The 17,347-nt window shown below is 48.6% G+C and overlaps 2 protein-coding genes across 4 annotated transcripts in view; one reads left to right on the top strand and one right to left on the bottom strand.

Annotated features, from left to right (window-relative positions):
- The window catches only part of macrod1 (mono-ADP ribosylhydrolase 1), a 40,598-nt gene that overhangs the window by 22,229 nt on the left and 1,022 nt on the right, over positions 1-17,347 (bottom strand). For all 3 annotated transcript variants that reach the window (XM_062476322.1, XM_062476324.1, XM_062476323.1), the window contains exons 2-3: positions 17,038-17,133; positions 16,365-16,475 (exon numbers count right to left, since the gene is read on the bottom strand). In XM_062476322.1, coding sequence (XP_062332306.1) covers positions 16,365-16,475; positions 17,038-17,133 — 207 coding nt within the window. The remainder of the gene's footprint in view (positions 1-16,364; positions 16,476-17,037; positions 17,134-17,347) is intronic.
- Positions 6,179-8,840, top strand: flrt1b (fibronectin leucine rich transmembrane protein 1b). The gene has a single exon (XM_062477012.1). It carries the CDS (start codon positions 6,179-6,181, stop codon positions 8,309-8,311), a length of 2,133 nt encoding a protein of 710 aa, XP_062332996.1. The 3' UTR covers positions 8,312-8,840.

The following is a 17,347-nucleotide window of genomic DNA, read 5'->3' on the forward strand; positions in this document are numbered from 1 at the left end:
TCCAGGTGTGAATTGCTTTGGAGAGCGAGTGAAGTGAGAGGGTTTTGTTGTCATGCAGCACGCAGTGACATCATTATCACCGCGTTAAGGAGTTGCTGTTTAAGCGGATCACACACTGTTCAACACAGCGGTGGGCAAACAGATAGGCTGTATTAATACTGTATGAGGGCTGTGTGTGTGTGTGTCTCTCTCTGTATGTAGACGTGTTTGGGAGAGTAAACAGAGGGAAGGAAAAAAGGCAGGGTCAGAGGGTGAATAGGTGAAAATAAGAAAAGACAGTATGGTGCCTTTCCTGTTCTGCTGCTGCCTCTCCATTGTATATGCAGCCTCCCTGGCTCCTCCATCCTTCTCTGTCTACGGGTCTGTCTCTCCCTCTATCCTTCTCTGTCTACGGGTCTGTCTCTCCCTCTATCCTTCTCTGTCTACGGGTCTGTCTCTCCCTCTATCCTTCTCTGTCTACGGGTCTGTCTCTCCCTCTATCCTTCTCTGTCTACGGGTCTGTCTCTCCCTCTATCCTTCTCTGTCTACGGGTCTGTCTCTCCCTCCATCCTTCTGTCTACGGGTCTGTCTCTCCCTCCATCCTTCTGTCTACGGGTCTGTCTCTCCCTCCATCCTTCTGTCTACGGGTCTGTCTCTCCCTCCATCCTTCTCTGTCTACGGGTCTGTCTCTCCCTCCATCCTTCTCTGTCTACGGGTCTGTCTCTCCCTCTATCCTTCTCTGTCTACGGGTCTGTCTCTCCCTCTATCCTTCTCTGTCTACGGGTCTGTCTCTCCCTCTATCCTTCTCTGTCTACGGGTCTGTCTCTCCCCCTTGCCGTACACACTAAATGGAGGCTGTGTGTCACTGTGTTAGAAAGCTAGTCACATCCCTTGCTCTCTTTCACCCCTCTCATTCTCTTTTCCTTTCCTTAATTTCTCTCTCTCTCTCTTTTGCTCTCTCTCCCCCCCACTCTCTCTCTCTCTCTTTTGCTCTCTATCTCCCCCCCCCCACTCTCTCTCTCTCTTCTTCCCTTTCACCCTCCCTCCTTCGTTCGCTTTCTGCTCTCGAAGCGGACACCCTTGGCAGATTCTGCTGGTGTCACGGCCTCGGAAGCCTGACTAGAATATATGTTGTGCCTGTGTGTGTGTGTGTGTGTGTGAGCGAGTGAGTAAGAGTGTGAGTGTGTGTAATCCTATACAGTACAAGAGCTGTTAAATGTAGGATTATGTCTGGATGTGTAGTAGTGATAGTCAGGCATAAAATAAAGTACAAATACTACGCATGCGCTCACACACGCGCACACACACTGATAGAACTCAATCTGCATAACAAACCATGTTCTATGGTATTATACACCCCATCATATACTGTAGGGCATCAACCAGCCCTATAAAACATGGCTGGAAGACTGTACACACACACACACACACACACCCTCAGTCACACTGTCAGTGGATGTGGATTCAGGCTTCAGTGAGTTTAAACCTTGCTCAGGCTGACAGTAATTTCTGCCTCCAAATTACATTCCAATGGGTTCATAAATCTGCCTCCTCCCTCCGCCTCTCCCTCCCTCAGCCTCTCTCTCTCAGTCTATCTTTCTCTCTCTCCTCTCCCCTATCACCCTCTCTCCTTCTCTCCCAAGCGCTCTGGGTAAATGAGAAACAGGGAGGGAGAGACCAGGGAGGTTACGTGTGTTGGGTGGTTAAACAGTCTGAGGCACACACAGGCGCCTGTGCAACACGCACCCACAAAACATGCTGTGAAATTCACACTTGCGCTGAAGGGCAAAGGCAAACATTTGCGTTCAGTATAAAGCGTAAGCATATACAGCCCTCCCCTCCACCACCAACACCACACACGCGCACACACACACGCACACACGTCCACAAGCGCGCATTCCGTTTTTAATGAGCATTCATTTCCCCTGACTGTAGCGGCAGGTAAGCGTTATTGACTCTGTAGTGGGTTCCACTGTGGAGGTAATAGTGTAGAAGGGCTCTCTGGTGTCTCGTCTCCCCCGCATGTGAAGTAACTCAGAACCCCCTCCAACACCCCCTCCCCGTCCTGAACTATTGTTTTGGTGCGGCCCTGTAAACACGCGGCTCGGGCAGGGGGAACAATAGAGAACACTGCCATAATCGTAGTCCAGAGTCCCACTGGGATACTTGTATATTAATATTCAAAAGTCTTTGCTTCTCTGTATTGGTGTTGTTAACAAAGGGCAACGGTGTGTATGTGTGTGTGTGGAGCACTGAGCAACATTAGAGCCAGAACAGATGCATAGCCCTCCATTTATGTACTCTCTCAAGCACTTGACTAAGTCTGACAGGAACATACTCACTGCAGTTTAGCACCGGGTCAATTTTTCTCTCGGCCTATCACAGAGCATGCTGGAGCCATTACAAAACCCTATAATACCTTTTACACTAAATAATCTTCTCAGGATATAGAAGGCTAGAAGTTAAGAGGCTAGGGACTAGGATGAAATTAGGAGGCTTCAGAGGTTGTGCCAGTTCCTGAACTACATTCTTATTGTCCAGCAGTGCTATGGCTAATCTGGCTGCCCAATAAAACTACAATACCCATATTTTCTACTACATTTCCATTCCCTAGCCAGATAAACCAGTTGACTAGACCACATTGAATGGGTTTAAACCTAACAAATAATGCAAATAATGAAAACTCAAAACTACCCATATTCCCCAATTAACACACTCACAAATACACACACACACTTTTAAATATTCCTCTATATTTCTTGCCCCAACCTACCTCAAACTTGCCACAAACACACACACACGCAAAAGTCTGGGTCACCAAGTCTGGGTCACCATGCAAAGAGCATGGCTTTGTTTGTGTTTAAGCAAATGAATGAGCTCCCAGCCTGCTTCAGTTGCTTTGGATGAGTCATTGCCCTTCGAAGGGAAAATGGTGAATCTGGGTACTATATAATAGAGTGCTGTATTTTCATTAAGAACTAGCGTAACCTCGCTGTATTCTAAGTTTACCATGTCTTGGTTGCTAACTGCCATCTCTATTCCCTTCACAGGGGGGCGCTGTTTCCAACCAGCCAGGCTTCAGACTTACTAAGCACCAGTGAAGAAAACGACACGCCGGCCATCGGCAAGCCAAAGAACTAGGACACAGGGTGATCTGCATGCTATCAAACTTGGGATTGCACACTGAGCCCCACAAAAGCTCAGCCCAAACCCAGCCTAACATCCAGCCCCTGTTAGGGACCCAGGCCCATATTCGGTTCAGACCCCAGATCTGGCCTCTGCTGACAAGCTCCAGACCAGACAGATGGTGCTGATGAGGGGAAGGCCCTAGGAGGAGAAGTCATGCTGGCCCATGAGTCGTCTGGCCCCTGGAGACTAAGCTCTCAACACCACCACCATCATCTCCGTCTTCTGAGCTCAACAATGCTGCGGGAAATACGGTGGTCCAGAGGGAGACGCCTGCACTTCTGAACTCCACAAGTGAACTGGAACTCCAGTGCTTAAATACAGCATTCCACAAACACACAGCGTTGTTAACTAAAGGAATAAAGTAACAGCAACAGCAGAGGAAGACGTAAAGAGAGAGAGAGGCTTTACTGAGCGGGTAAGCGATCCTCCTAACACACACACACACTCACATGAAAAATTAGATTTTTGGGGGGTCCTGGCACATCAGATTTTCAAGCTCTAATAATTGCTCAGCACCTCACAAAGTGCCATCACGCTTTACTGTATTAATGTTTCACTAAAGAATCTGCCGGTTTAGCGAGACTCTGAAAATGCAGAAAGATAATAAAAACAATAAAGAATTCAGTGTAAGGATTAGGCAAGAAAAAAGGTGAGGAGAAAATTAAGGAGTAAATCACAGTATGAGACAGAGAGAGGGAAAGTAAGAGAGCAGGGAAACAGGAAGGAAATTCAAATGAAAGAGAAACAGGAGCGAAGTTGGTAGGGAGGGGCGGAGCGAGGAATGAGAGGAGGGGAGAGGCTGGAGTCTGATTGATCCAATCTCTTTGCAGAAGGATGGAGTGAGGGAGAGAACAAAAAGAAGGATGAACAACAGAACAAAAAATATGGGCTGAGAGAAGAGGGGGTATGGCAGAAATGACACTGTGGCCAGTTATGCAAACACATTTGGGAGTGTGGAGGAGTGGAGAGAAATCTGGAAAGGAGGATGATAGGAAAGACACAGAGGGCACTTGAGGAAAAAGTCAAAGCAAAGAATTTCTAAATCCTCTTGCGGAAATGTGGACAAGAGGATCTACGCGTACACTCACGTGCATGCTCACACACACACACACACAAACACACAAACACAGTGTGCCTCAGGTCTGTGCCAAAGGGATCATTATGAAAGGAGAGGCACTCTCGTTGATATTCATAGAGGATGCTTTCCAATATGTTTTTTATCTTCCACCTTGACACTCTCCCTCATGTGTTTCTCACTCATTCTCTCACACACACACACACCCACACACACACACATCTCTCTCCCACATACACACACTTACCATCTCTCCTTCTCACTGTTGCACTGGCAATGCTTCCAAACGTCTGCTTGGTTCTAAAAATAACCCGGCGTGTGAAGCCGGTCCAGCACCAGAGCCACGGTGGCACCACCAGACACACATACCAGCTTCTACACTTATCCAAACACACATACCAGCTCTTACACTTATCCAGACAAATCTGCTACAACACAACAATGTGCAGTCGACACGGAGATACTATTTTCGTGTAAAGACCCAGCCCGACAACATCAACACTTATTCTCTGCTGCTTAGGACCAATTTCAGTCATTGTTGGCTGTTCGCTCACATACAAATGCTGCCAGGGACTAGTCTTATCTCTCCCTGACTGACTGTCCTCTCCTCCATCTGTCTCTCTCCATCCCCCTCAATCCCTTCCTCCCTCTTCACCCACTGTTGTCGTCTCTCGTTTGCTTTGCATGAATTTTGACTGGAGCTAAGGGGCAGTTTTGCATAAAGTATTAAGCCTGGAAAACACTGGCACACGCACGAGCACAAACGCATGCACGTTTAAGTGTGTGTGGAAGGGGTTGGGCGTGTGTGTGTGTGCCGGCCACACACACACACACACACACACTTTGAAAAAAAAAACTTGCCTTTTGAGGTTTTGTTTGTCAAATGAACTGTCAAATCACGTCATGCCTTTCAGGGGGACACAAATTGGAAGCCTGAGGCAAAGTAAAAAACACCACATAGGATATATAGTACACTGGTAAACAATACACACAGTATACACAGCGATCTGATTATAAATAACATTGTGTAATAGCGGGCAGAGATCAACAGAGAATCTGCATTGTAAATTACACAAGAATTTAATAAATATATCTGTTTTTTTTAAAACGTTTTCTGTCAAAAACCCATGAGAGGAGATGAGCAATGAAATGCTAAAGCGTGTAACGCATAAACGATGGTAGAAAAAAAAAGAAGTAAAACAGGGATACAAATAACAGTCTAAAACATTTCTCGGGAATTCAGGAGCGCACAGTTGAATAATTTATACACATTTTGGGAGAACAATAACAAGCGCAAGAGGCAGCATGCATAAAACATGGTCGCTTGTAGCGATCGTCTGTCTGTTGGCTGTTGATCTAAATCCCGAACTCTGGCGCGATGTTGCCACAGACTGAGCTGTGAACTCTTCCAAACCTCTGCTTGAGTCCATACTTAAATCATTCTAATACATGGGAAGAGTGTGCCGATTTCATTCAGGAGGTGACAGGAAGGGCAGTTTAGATCCAGTTCATTATTTTTATTATTATTATAACAATCGTAAAAATAAATTGGGGCTCACTCTCTCAAAGTACTTCACATTCTGTATCTCTTTGAACTTAATCTCTGTGAATCTTTCTCTCACTCTCCCAACTGTCAAATTTTTCTTGAATTCTCTTAATCTCTCGCCTACTCCCTAAATCATCTCTCTCCCTGTCCATTTCTCATCCAGTTGGAAAATCTGACCCATTTCATCTTGACAGCTAGGCTAAAGACAACTCAATCTTTTCTCACACTGGGTACCAGGCACTAAATAGAAAACAAAAGCCATCAACAACATTTAGATATAAATGATGTTGAGTGTTGCCGAACTTCATGGCTCACTTCACAATCTCTTACAAGTAAGATATCAAAGTATAGCTTATTCCTCTTTTTTTCTCTCTCTCTGTCACAGAAACATGGCGGCCGAGAGCCTCGCCGAGCTCCGTGATTGGCTCTTCCTGCTCCTCCTGTGCCTCACCCTGGTGGCCGAGATGCTGGAGCTGGCGGCAGCCGCCGCCGTGGCCATGGAGGGCGGGGAGGAGGAGCTCCCGTGCCCGTCCGTGTGCCGCTGTGACGAGGGATACATCTACTGCAACGACCGCGGCCTTAGTGCCATCCCACCTCTCCCGCTGACCGCCACCATTCTCTACCTGCAGAGCAACCGTCTGACCAACGGCGGCCTGCCTCAGTCCCTGGAACGCAGCTCCAGCATGCGGGTGGTCTATCTCTACGCCAACCAATTAGACGAGTTTCCTATCCACCTGCCGCCCTCGCTACGCGAGCTGCACCTGCAGGACAACAACATACGAACATTACCGCGGGCGACGCTGGCGCGGTACCCGTTGCTGGAGCGCCTGCACCTCGACGACAACTCCATCTCCACGGTCAGTATCCAGGAGAGGGCGTTCTCAGGCACGCCCCGGCTCCGCCTCCTCTTCCTGTCGCGTAACCACCTGTCCAGTATCCCCGCCGGCCTCCCGTCCTCGCTGGAGGAGCTGCGGCTGGACGACAACAGGATCACGACCATCCCCACGCACGCCTTCCGCGGCCTGGCCTCCCTGCGCCGCCTGGTCCTGGACGGCAACCTGCTGGCCAACACGCGCATCGCCGACGACACCTTTTCCCGCCTCTCCAACCTCTCGGAGCTCTCGCTGGTGCGCAACGCCCTGCAGGCCCCGCCCCTCAACCTGCCTGCCGCCCACCTGCTGCGCCTGCAGCTGCAGGACAACGGGATGACCCACGTCCCCCGGGGCTCGCTGGATGGCATGCGGCGCCTGCAGAGGCTGGACCTGTCGGGGAACAACCTGACGTCTCTGCCCCGCGGCCTGCTGAAGGACGCCGAGGGCCTGGAGCTGCTGTTGGTGCGGGGGAACCCCTGGTACTGCGCCTGCAACCTGCGCTGGCTCCACGCCTGGCTGCACGCCCGCGGGGCCGCGGTCACCGTGCGGGGGCTGGTGTGCCACGGGCCCGAGGCGGTGCGGGGCCAGGCGCTCCGGGACCTGTCGGGGCTGATGGAACAATGCGAGGGGGGGCCGTCGGGGGGAGGGGTGAACGTAGCCTCCGCGGCGGGGGGGCGTGGTAGGGCTGAGGGGGGCGAAGTCCTGGCGGGGAATCCTTTCCCCAGTGGCACTACCACCCCCCAGACCCCCACCCAGGGCTCCCTCTACACCCTCCGTGCCAAGTGGCCCGGCCTGGTGATGCCTCTGCCTCCAGGTGAGGGGGGCCACGCGGCCGCCCATGCCCTGGAACTAGTGGTCAAGTCCATTTCGGGTGACAGCGTGCTGGTGACCTGGCTGTGCCCGCGCCCGCCGCCCTCCTTCCGCCTATCCTGGCTGCGTCTGGGCAACACGGCGGCGCTGGGCTCCATCACAGAGACCCTGGTGCCCGGGGAGAGGCAGCAGTACCTCCTCACCCAACTGACCCCCCGCTCACACTACCTCATATGCCTGCTGCCCCTCCACACGGCCGGCCCTGCCGGCTCACAGCGAGGACCCTCAGATGCGGACATGCCCCCCTCCTGCGCTCAGATAGAGACAGGCGATGCTCCGCCTTCAGCCGAAGGGGAGGGCCGGGACCCTGAGATGACAGCCCTCCCATTGGCCGGCATCATCGGCGGTGCCACGGCATTGGTCTCCCTGCTGCTCATCTTTGGGATCTTCTGCTGGTACAGCCAGCGGGTCGCGTACGCCTCGGAGGACTCCGCCCCTTACGGGCGGGCCCAGCGCGGGGTGGGGAAGCACTACGATGACTACGTGGAGTCCGGCACTAAGAAGGACAACTCCATCCTGGAGATCAGGGCCCCGGGCTTCCAGATGACCCCGATGGCAGCCCATCATCCCCTGCAGGCCAAGCTGGAGGACGTGACGTACGTCCACACCATCTTCCCCTCGCACGTCAACGGGACCTTCCGCAGCGGCGGCGGGCATGTTCCCGTCCGCAGCAGCCTCAACGGCACCCTGGTCTCCCAGTCGAGTCACAATCCTGGTTACGGTACCAACCGGGGCTACCGGGAGGGCGGGATCCCCGACATAGACTACGCCTACACGTGATGCCCCCCCGGGGCCGCCTTCCACATCAGCTGTCCGCCATTTGAAGAGGATGTCCGGCAGCGTGGAGGTGGCGTTTCCTGCCCTCGGTTCCAAAGTGTGCCTCTGTGCCTCTGCTGTTTGCGTTCGGAAAGACCCTGTATATGTGTGTACCTTAGCTTGCAAACTGACGCTAGGCTGTGCAACATGCCCTATAGGTCACATGTAACATACGACACGCGTAGTCAAGACGAGAGATGGGAAGTTATGGGTCTACCATGGCGACGTCTCAAAAGCTACTCTGTTATACTGTATGTTCTTATTTCCAGCTGTTATATTCTCTTATATCTGCATCTTTCAGACATGCTGTTGTGTGCTCGTGATAATGCCATGTACGGTGACTTGGTTTTCAGTGAGTTCTAGGCTTAGGGAGGTGATTTAGGGACAACATATAGACTAAGCAAGGAGGGGACACTTGTGTATAGAGATAGCCTAGCTACACCACTACCTACTGAAGGGGGCTGCATATAGTGTAGACACAGGTGATGGGGGGGGGGGGGTTGACGGTAGACATTCACCCAGGGCTGACGACACATCATGACTGACAAATAAAATAGATGATGTGTTCTTGTGACTCCCTACTTTTCTCCCCCCCCCGGGGGGGAAGAAAAGGGGGCTTTCTCTCCCTTCTTTATTTTCTCCTCTCAATGTCTTTTGTGCCGCGGAGAAGACTTTGTTCTTGCCAGGGGAGCTGACAGCTCTGATAAGCGCTCTGACAGAGACAGGAGGCCCTTACTGCAGCAAGGGCCTGGCCCTAATGAGAAAAGGGAGGGAGGGAGGGAGACAGAGAGGGGAAGGAAAAAGGGAGTAGAGACGGGGGAGGGAGAGAGAGAGAGAGAGAGAGAGAGACAGGGGGGCAGAGGATCGAAAGGGCTTGAAGGAAGGTGTGGGGGGAATTGGTGAGAGGTGGATAGCAAATGAAGACTGGGAGAGGGGGCATGTAGTTGAGAAGTCAGAGACTAAAGTAGGCGGGGGATGGAGGGAGTGTGGAAGGTAGAGATAAGGAAAGCATAGTCAACACCCTTTCACATCCATATTAACATTAATAGCGTTTCGTTTGGAATATATGACGTTTCTCTGATTCACACAGTAAGGTCTAGAGTGTAGAACAAGGGTGGTTTTATTTGAAAAGAGTCAAAGTGTATCTGTGAACGTTGATTTAAAGTTACGGAACACAAAAAAAAAAAAACATTTTTGTTCTATTTTGCCTCACATTAAACCTCATTATCAGGCAATGACAAGCATGTCAAGACAATCAACGACGCATCAGTTATCCAATCAAAAAGGAAAACAACCCAAAAGTAACCAAAAAAGGCTGAATAGAGGAACATTCGTCTAGTTAGCCACAGTGTGCCAGGCTGTGGAATCAGCATGTATCTAGCTGTCTATCCCTCTCTGTCAGGGGCTCCTGTGTGGAGGTCAGGGCTGGTTATTGTGGAAGCAGACTCAGGCCCTGCAGTGCAGGCCAGGCAGGGACCCGTTCCCTACAGACAGGAACCCACCCACAGCACTGTGCAACACACACTTACACATGCATATTTACCACAAACAACCCAGAACAAGGCAATGACTAAATACTAACACAAGCTGTTATGGCCAGACTGAACAATAAAGGGGAAAAAAGGACAGGAGAGCGAGGGAGAGGTAATGAAAAATAGAGGTTTTGGGAGGGTTTAGAAACACAGACAGACTGTAGGTTTGCAGTCTTATTATCTTTCGCTGGTTCAATTTCTAATTTCCAATTTGTTGACCAGCGGGGGAGCAATGGGGAGTCTTTAATCTTTAGAGCCTTCTTTTCTAAGAATCTTCCTTCACATAGCTCTCTCTCAAATACACACTCTGTATAAAACTGAAATGGTGTGAATTCTATTTGTTTTTTTTCTACACAAAATAAAGAGGTCTTGTCAAAAGTAAAAAGCTTTTATGTGTGTTTCTGCGGACCGTGTACAAAATGAGAATGAAAAGTTGAAACAGCACAAGGTTCTCATCTGTTCTCAAATTCTGCTGATCAAAACGATCTTGAATGAATGATTCATCATTCGATTTGACTGGTGATGTTCCTAATCCTGTATTTATAGGCTTAGCCATACAGTATGGTGTGTTAATGTGTGTGTGTGCACAGTATGGTGTGTGTTAATGTGTGTGTGTGCACAGTCTGTACTTCTGTGTCTGAGTGAGGACATGCCTTCCATTCTAAGTGAGTGCTAATGCTTGTGTAAGCACAGATCAATATAACGAACAGGGGGAGTGTATAAGTGTCCATCTTAAACAAACTGTTTGAGAATGTGTGTGTGTGTATTCCTCCTGTGTGTCAGGCGTTGGCCTTACTCTTTTAAAGCTCCTGTTATTCATCCCATGCGGAAAGTGCACTTGTTAATGATCCACACAGAGAAAGCTGTCTACAGAGCGCTACAACAAGACACAATCTGAGCTAGAACTACACTTCCCATAAGACACTGCCTTAGTACCACACAAGCATCATCTCTCACTGTTTGCGCGCGCGCACACACACATGCACACACAAACACACCTGTCTTCCACCTCCAGGGTAACAGACAATAACACGTCTTCAGGCACAGACGTCATAACAACACCCTGCACTCACCTCGGAGGGAGGAAGAGGGAACAACAGCAGCAGGGAGTCACCAGAGGAGTCGTTCACTCAAATCTACTACTAGTCTACCCACGAGGGCGGCAGCTGTCCTCCCTCTGAATTGTATCCATCCAGACTCTTCTGGATGGATACAATTCACTGGATCTTCTATTGCTCCCGCTCTTGTCCAACACAGCTCTCAAATGGGTAATGTTCCAGGTATTCAATTTTTTCATGCAATCCAAGGTGTGTTTGCGCAGATTCCACAAAGTTTGCCACGGAGAAGGCGTCGCAAGAATGGCTTATGAGAGCAACGTTGTAAACTTCCATCTCAGCCTTGTCAATTTAGGGTGTCTTAATCCCTGCAGTTACTCCTTTTCACACAGACCAATTAGGTACCATCAGCGCACCAGGCCACTTACTCAATTATTCCATCCAAATGAATGGCGCTGGTGTCACTACTTCCAGATTAACTGAGTGCACAAGATACCAATATTATTTTTCATTTTGAGAGTGCACAAAAGAGTTTGATGGTGCTCTGTCCAAAAACTGTCCTAGTGCCAAAAGCTGATGTCACAATGCCGTTCCAATGCAAGGACGCTCCGTTGCTATGACAACCTTCAATTCCTGAGATAGCTACGCGCTAGGGGGGAAGTTTTCTGGTTGCTAGGTAAGAAGTTTTGTATTTAGACCTATTTAAACCAATTTAGCCTACTATAAGATTTGAAGTTTTCACTCGTTCGTCATTCCTGAGACAGCAACGCGCGCAGGTACAATACTATACTGTCGGACAGTTTTTGGCATGACAGCACCCCGTTGTACACCTGGTAGCTTTGTGTTTTTGTTTGCAACCTCAATGTGTAGAGATACACAACAGAAAGGCATAAAAGTGCTCTCTTCTGTGTACCTCACTCCAATGTATTCTCTCTCAGCCCCACTGTAGATGACAAAAAAACACAAAGACAACATGGCGATCACCATACAGTAACTGCTGCGTTTGCCACTCTCACCGCCTTGAATAATAATGACATTAGTGGATGTAGTGGATAAATACGCCCTTTGAATAGAATGTCATTATTTCTGTAGGACTAATGTGTGGTCCAGGGTAGCATTCTTTGAGGTGGAAAAACACTGACAACAAAGATGGATAGATAAGAATAGAAGAAGACAGACAGAGGAGGGAAGGCCAATATGGCAAAGCAGAATATGTGCAAGATAAAAAATAATAATACTTTAAAAAAAAGACAAATGAGTGAGAGAAACAGAGAAGCTTTTGGGATTGGGTAGCAAAACCTGATTCCAAATGTTATTGCAAATGTGATGTACAGTATCTTGGTCTTTTAAAAGTAAATCTGGTTTGACACATAACCCCTAAATACCCATCCCATGGGAGGTGTTCTGCATAAAACACGGAGCCCTCTAAATTGGGGTGGTTTTGCTCTGCTGGGAGTTTTTATTTTAATTGAGGAAAATGGGACAAGACCGGGCTGAATTTGAAGATACGGTGGCCTTTTAGAGGTCAAATCAGGGGCTGTGCCTCGTTTCCCCCCCACTGACCATGTTGCTTCACTCACAACAACCTATGTGAGCTTCCAACTAGCAAACACAACTCTTGGGAAATACTGCGGCCTCACTGAACACAGGTACAGAGGCGAGCAAGCGGCCGGCGTTGATGAACGCAGCTCTGATGAGCAGAGTGCTGATGAGAAGCCTGACTCCTCGTCTCCATCTTCCTCATTGGGCCAATCAGACTAATGAGCCTCTAGCTTCCTCCTACCCAGCTAAAGAGGCGATTGATTAGGGGGGAAGGGTGGCAAGGCGTTTAACGAGGGGAGGAAATAATTACTATGAAGGGGAATTTCTGCAAACTCATTCAGTTTCTCTAACCCCCATTCTGCGACTACTTTTTGTTTGTTAGTTTACAGAAGTGCCGGTCATTAGGGACTGACTCAGGCCATGTTAACTCGGCAACATAAAACCCAGAGCAGATGCATCTGGGTTGTTCATTCTGGGTAACGATCTATAACAGTGTGAGAGGAATTCAGCTCCGCAAAGTCCTGACGGTGTGACGGCAGCAGTGGTTCTGGAATGTCCTTAGGCAGAGTTGAGCAGAGTACAGTTCAATACAACACTGTACAAGCAGACATATCCTCACTAAAGACATAACAGTAGAGGACTGCTGAGTTAAGTAGACTGCAGCAGAGTGAGCAACGTTGACCAGCTCGCAGAGCTGAGTCGAGAGCCACTATGATATAGAGGAGCAGCGCTCCACAGCACAAACTAACGTCCGCTAATGAGATCAGACAGGCCCGAGCCTCAGGAGCTGGAGCCGTGCCTCAGTCAGGATGAAGATGGCAGTCCATCAGCATGGGCAGGCAGGGAGGGAGGGCCTCAGAGCCTGGAACACGGCCCCCATGGGGGCCCGTGTCTCAGTGACAGCGGCAGGCGACCAGAGGAGCTACCAGAGAGATCCCGTCACCACAAGGAGACAAGCCAGAACTGGAGTTCACAGTCGACAGCGGATACACCTTCCAGCTGAGATAATGTACACGCTAGGCTAACGCCGTAGCTATTGAAGCCCCCCCCCCCCCCCCCCCCCCCCCCGCAAAAAGATTTGTGTCTGATTTTGAGTGGAGACAGCTGTCGTGCTGCAGATAGAGCGTGTGGCGCGCCCCGAGACTGAGTACAGTAGATAGAGCTGGTGGAGTAATTACAGGAGATACATACACTGTAACTACAGTGGAGATAGGGAGGACAGGACTAGCTCGCTCGAGGGCCCCAGCTAGAAATGGCTGTACTTCCTGTCACTATGGCGATTGGGAACAGCTAGCATGCAATAGGCAACAATACTCCAATAATACACAGTATTAGGGTTGGTACAGTGGAATACAGTTCAATATACCCTACTGTACATTACAGCCCTGGTTTACTTCTGCTGTCTATTCATTTATCCATCCAGTCCTTTTTTCCCATCACCCACCCCTCCTTTATTTCTTTCCATCTATTCGTATTCCGTACATCATTCCACCCCCTCTATCATCAATTCCATCCATCATTAATCCCCACCATCCATCCATCCATGTTCCACCTGAGGCAGCTATGTTATCTGAAAAGGAGTTTAAACACTTCAGCAGCTCTGCCACTGTTGAATGTGATTGGTCCTTATCTTGTATCTCAGGTACCCCCACAGCGACCACAAGTGTTATCACCGACCTGGCAGAAGAAGGCAATGACTCTCATCACAGAGAGGTTAGACACCAGACATTCTTATACACATAGCTACACACACACCTGGTTATTGCTACACCAGCAAGAACACTAATAGATCATCTTCATCATTTGAGAAAAAGAAACTGAGAATTCCTTTGCTTGATAAGAACATGAAAACGTCCACCGATGCGTTTTTAGAGGCCTTTGAAAATCTGACTCATGACGTGAGGTCACATTGGTTGGGAAGTTTAGAATAAAAAGTTGCAGTTCACTTATTAGAAATGAGCACTTTTGTCGAAGCAAAGACACACACACCGCTCCAAAGACAATTCATTGCAATCCATCTTAATCAGCCAACCCATCAGAGCTGATACATCTCTCTATCTGGGATGAGAGTGGATGGAGTGATTGAGGGGTGTAAAGAGAAGGATGTTTTACCCCCCCCATCCCTTCTCCTCCCATCTCGAGGACAGCTCCTAAGTGCTTGTGGAGTTTTATGTTGGCTGTGTTTTATAGGGGGGGATGCAGGAGCCAGGACCAGTAAAAGTGGGGAGGGTACGCAGGGGGGGAGGGGCAGTGTTACTGTAAATCCAATCTTTATTGAGAACGACACAAACGACAAACAGTCTCCCCCCCCCCCCCTCCCACAATACACCTGATTGATCGATGATGTCTGAGTGAAGGGGGGTGATGTGATTTTGGAGAGAGACAGGGGAAGAAGAGAGAACGAGAATGTGTGTGTGTGTGTGTGTGTGTGTGTGCTTGAGAAAGAACCCTCAAACCATTAAGTGGTCTCTGTTGGTTTCAATTGAATGTTTGTAGGTCTATATGACTCTTTGGGGCCATTACTGCCAGATTGGGGAAACTTGAGATAACTCACAGTGTGTAAATAAAACTAGAAATGCCATCTCTTCCCAGACACCCTGCCTCCCTCCTCCCCAAAATGTGCAGGCACCTCTTATCTTTTGACTAACCTGAATAGAAAATTACTCAAAGCCACAACGTTTGACAGCCTCTTCTTTCTCTGCTCGGCTACACCTCACGGTTGCCATAGTGACAGTCTGTATGACAAAATCACTGGGGCTGAGGGCCACTCTCTCTTTCTGTCTCCTCTCCATCGGTCTTCAGTCCCCCCCTTCCCCTCCTCACCTTGGTCTGAGCACCCTGCTGTCCTCTACGAGGCTTTACAGCAGTTTGGTCATGTTTCCCAGTGCCACTCTGCATAGCAGGACTCTATAAAAGCGCTTGTTAAAATGTAAACACGCCTGCAGCAGGAGCCGGCTGGTAACGAGAGATAGGCGGTTCTCGTTTCAGTGGCACTTTTACAACGAGGAACACTAAACAAGCAATTGAAGAAAAACCATCAGTTTTGCAACAAACTATGATATAATTTCCATCAACCATTATTTCTAATGTGTGTAGGCTCATTGACTCTGATCCCCAGTCACTGGCAAGCTGCCAATTACATTTTGTAACTATGGAATTCAGATGGGATTCAGCTGCCATCTAGTGGTCAAATATTTACACAAAGCACTTTAACTAGCCAATGAACTCTAGGTTGATTCTACAGGTACACAGTAGGTAATTAGTGGAAAGTGGGCTGTCCAAAGTAAAGATCAGATTTTTACATTGCAATTCTTGCATTATTTTTTATCCCAATCCTTCTTTTTCTCATTTTTTTGTTAAATAAAAACGGAATATTAAGATATGGAAAGTAGTAATATAAATCCTTAAAGAGACTTGCATCATTTAGACTCCCAATCAGTGTCTGACTGCTGTCTGGCTTCATGGACTATTTACAACCCTCAAATCAAATGCCATGTATAAGATATGGCACAATGCCTAGTGGAACTGTGGAGCAACAGAGGCCAGTCAGGCAGTCTCTGGGTGAAACTGGAGAAGATGCACGCAAGCACGTGCACATACACCATCTGTGGAGATGGGTATAGATAACTGGTAGAGCGTTTAAGGGTATATCAAGAGGACACAGGTTCGAATACACCCTTGTACATCGATATGGATTAAAAGCATCTGATAAATTAATACATTACATTTACACCATAATCACACACGTACCTCCAGAGTACAGTCTTCTCAAAAGAGTCGACAAATTTTAAGTAGTCCTTGTTATTAATAGTCAGTATTTGCAATACTGTGGGCTATCCATAGTAGGCCTGTATCACAATATATTCTGTTTGCTTGTAAGATGGTTACCTGCATTCACAATCCCATCCACCTCCAGTTTGGTGATGTCGCCGCTGAACAGAGAGATCTTGTTATCCAGCGCCTCGTTCCTGGGGAAGTGAGGCTTGACAGCTGCAGCACCTGATAAAGAGGTCCAGGCGAGGAACAGATAAATGCTATCCTGTCGTTGAATTTACAAAAATAAATAATATAGGACTATGCAAGTAGAATGAGAGTAGGACGTATCCAAATTGTGTCACAGGTGTTGGGGCAAATTTCAAACTCAGTGTGTGATTCAAGACCACTCAAGACTCAAGCTTGCACAGAAGGGAACATTAAAAGCAGTCAAGCAGGTTGCTAACTAGGGACCTTTGAGGGCCATATGAACCACCTGCAGGGATCTAAGTGAGTAAGGCCATACTACTTACTGCACTCTTACAGTAACTGGCTACTCACGGTTCTATTTAAGCCTGGCACAATAAATTGTCTTTTGCAACACAAGCCAAACGCTGTCTGGTAAGGGAGGGTTTAGCCTTCAGAGGCCAGATTGTAATGCCCGAAGCTACGTATAAACAGCATTCATATTGTGTCTGGGGTCTTGAAGGGTCCCCAAGGTACAGAGGTCTTCCACCTCTTGTGGTGTACAGTAGGTACATCTGGATAGGAGGCTTGTTTTACACAGAGCTGTGACTGTATAGTCTACCTCGTTCCTGGTTCCACACTGGTATATCCTTCAGGGCCAGGAAAGAGCTCCTGTAGTGTTTACGCCTATCCTCCAGACCCATGGATAGCAAGGTTTCTGGAGAGAAGGAGAGAGAAGGAGAGAGAGAGAGAGAGAGAGAGAGAGAGAGAGAGAGAGAGAGAGAGAGAGAGAGAGAGAGAGAGAGAGAGAGAGAGAGAGAGAGAGAGAGCGCAATGAGGCAGAGAGAGAGAGAGAGAGAGAGAGAGAGAGAGAGAGGAGAGAGAGAGAGAGAGAGAGAGAGAGAGAGAGAGAGAGAGAGAGAGAGAGAGAG

Source organism: Osmerus eperlanus, chromosome 13 (genome assembly GCF_963692335.1).
Source record: "Osmerus eperlanus chromosome 13, fOsmEpe2.1, whole genome shotgun sequence".
NCBI lineage: Eukaryota > Metazoa > Chordata > Actinopteri > Osmeriformes > Osmeridae > Osmerus > Osmerus eperlanus.

What these genes read in the sequence shown, in the direction of transcription:
- flrt1b (XM_062477012.1), top strand. Translation starts at nt 6,179, where the DNA reads ATGGCGGCCGAGAGCCTCGCCGAGCTCCGTGATTGGCTCTTCCTGCTC.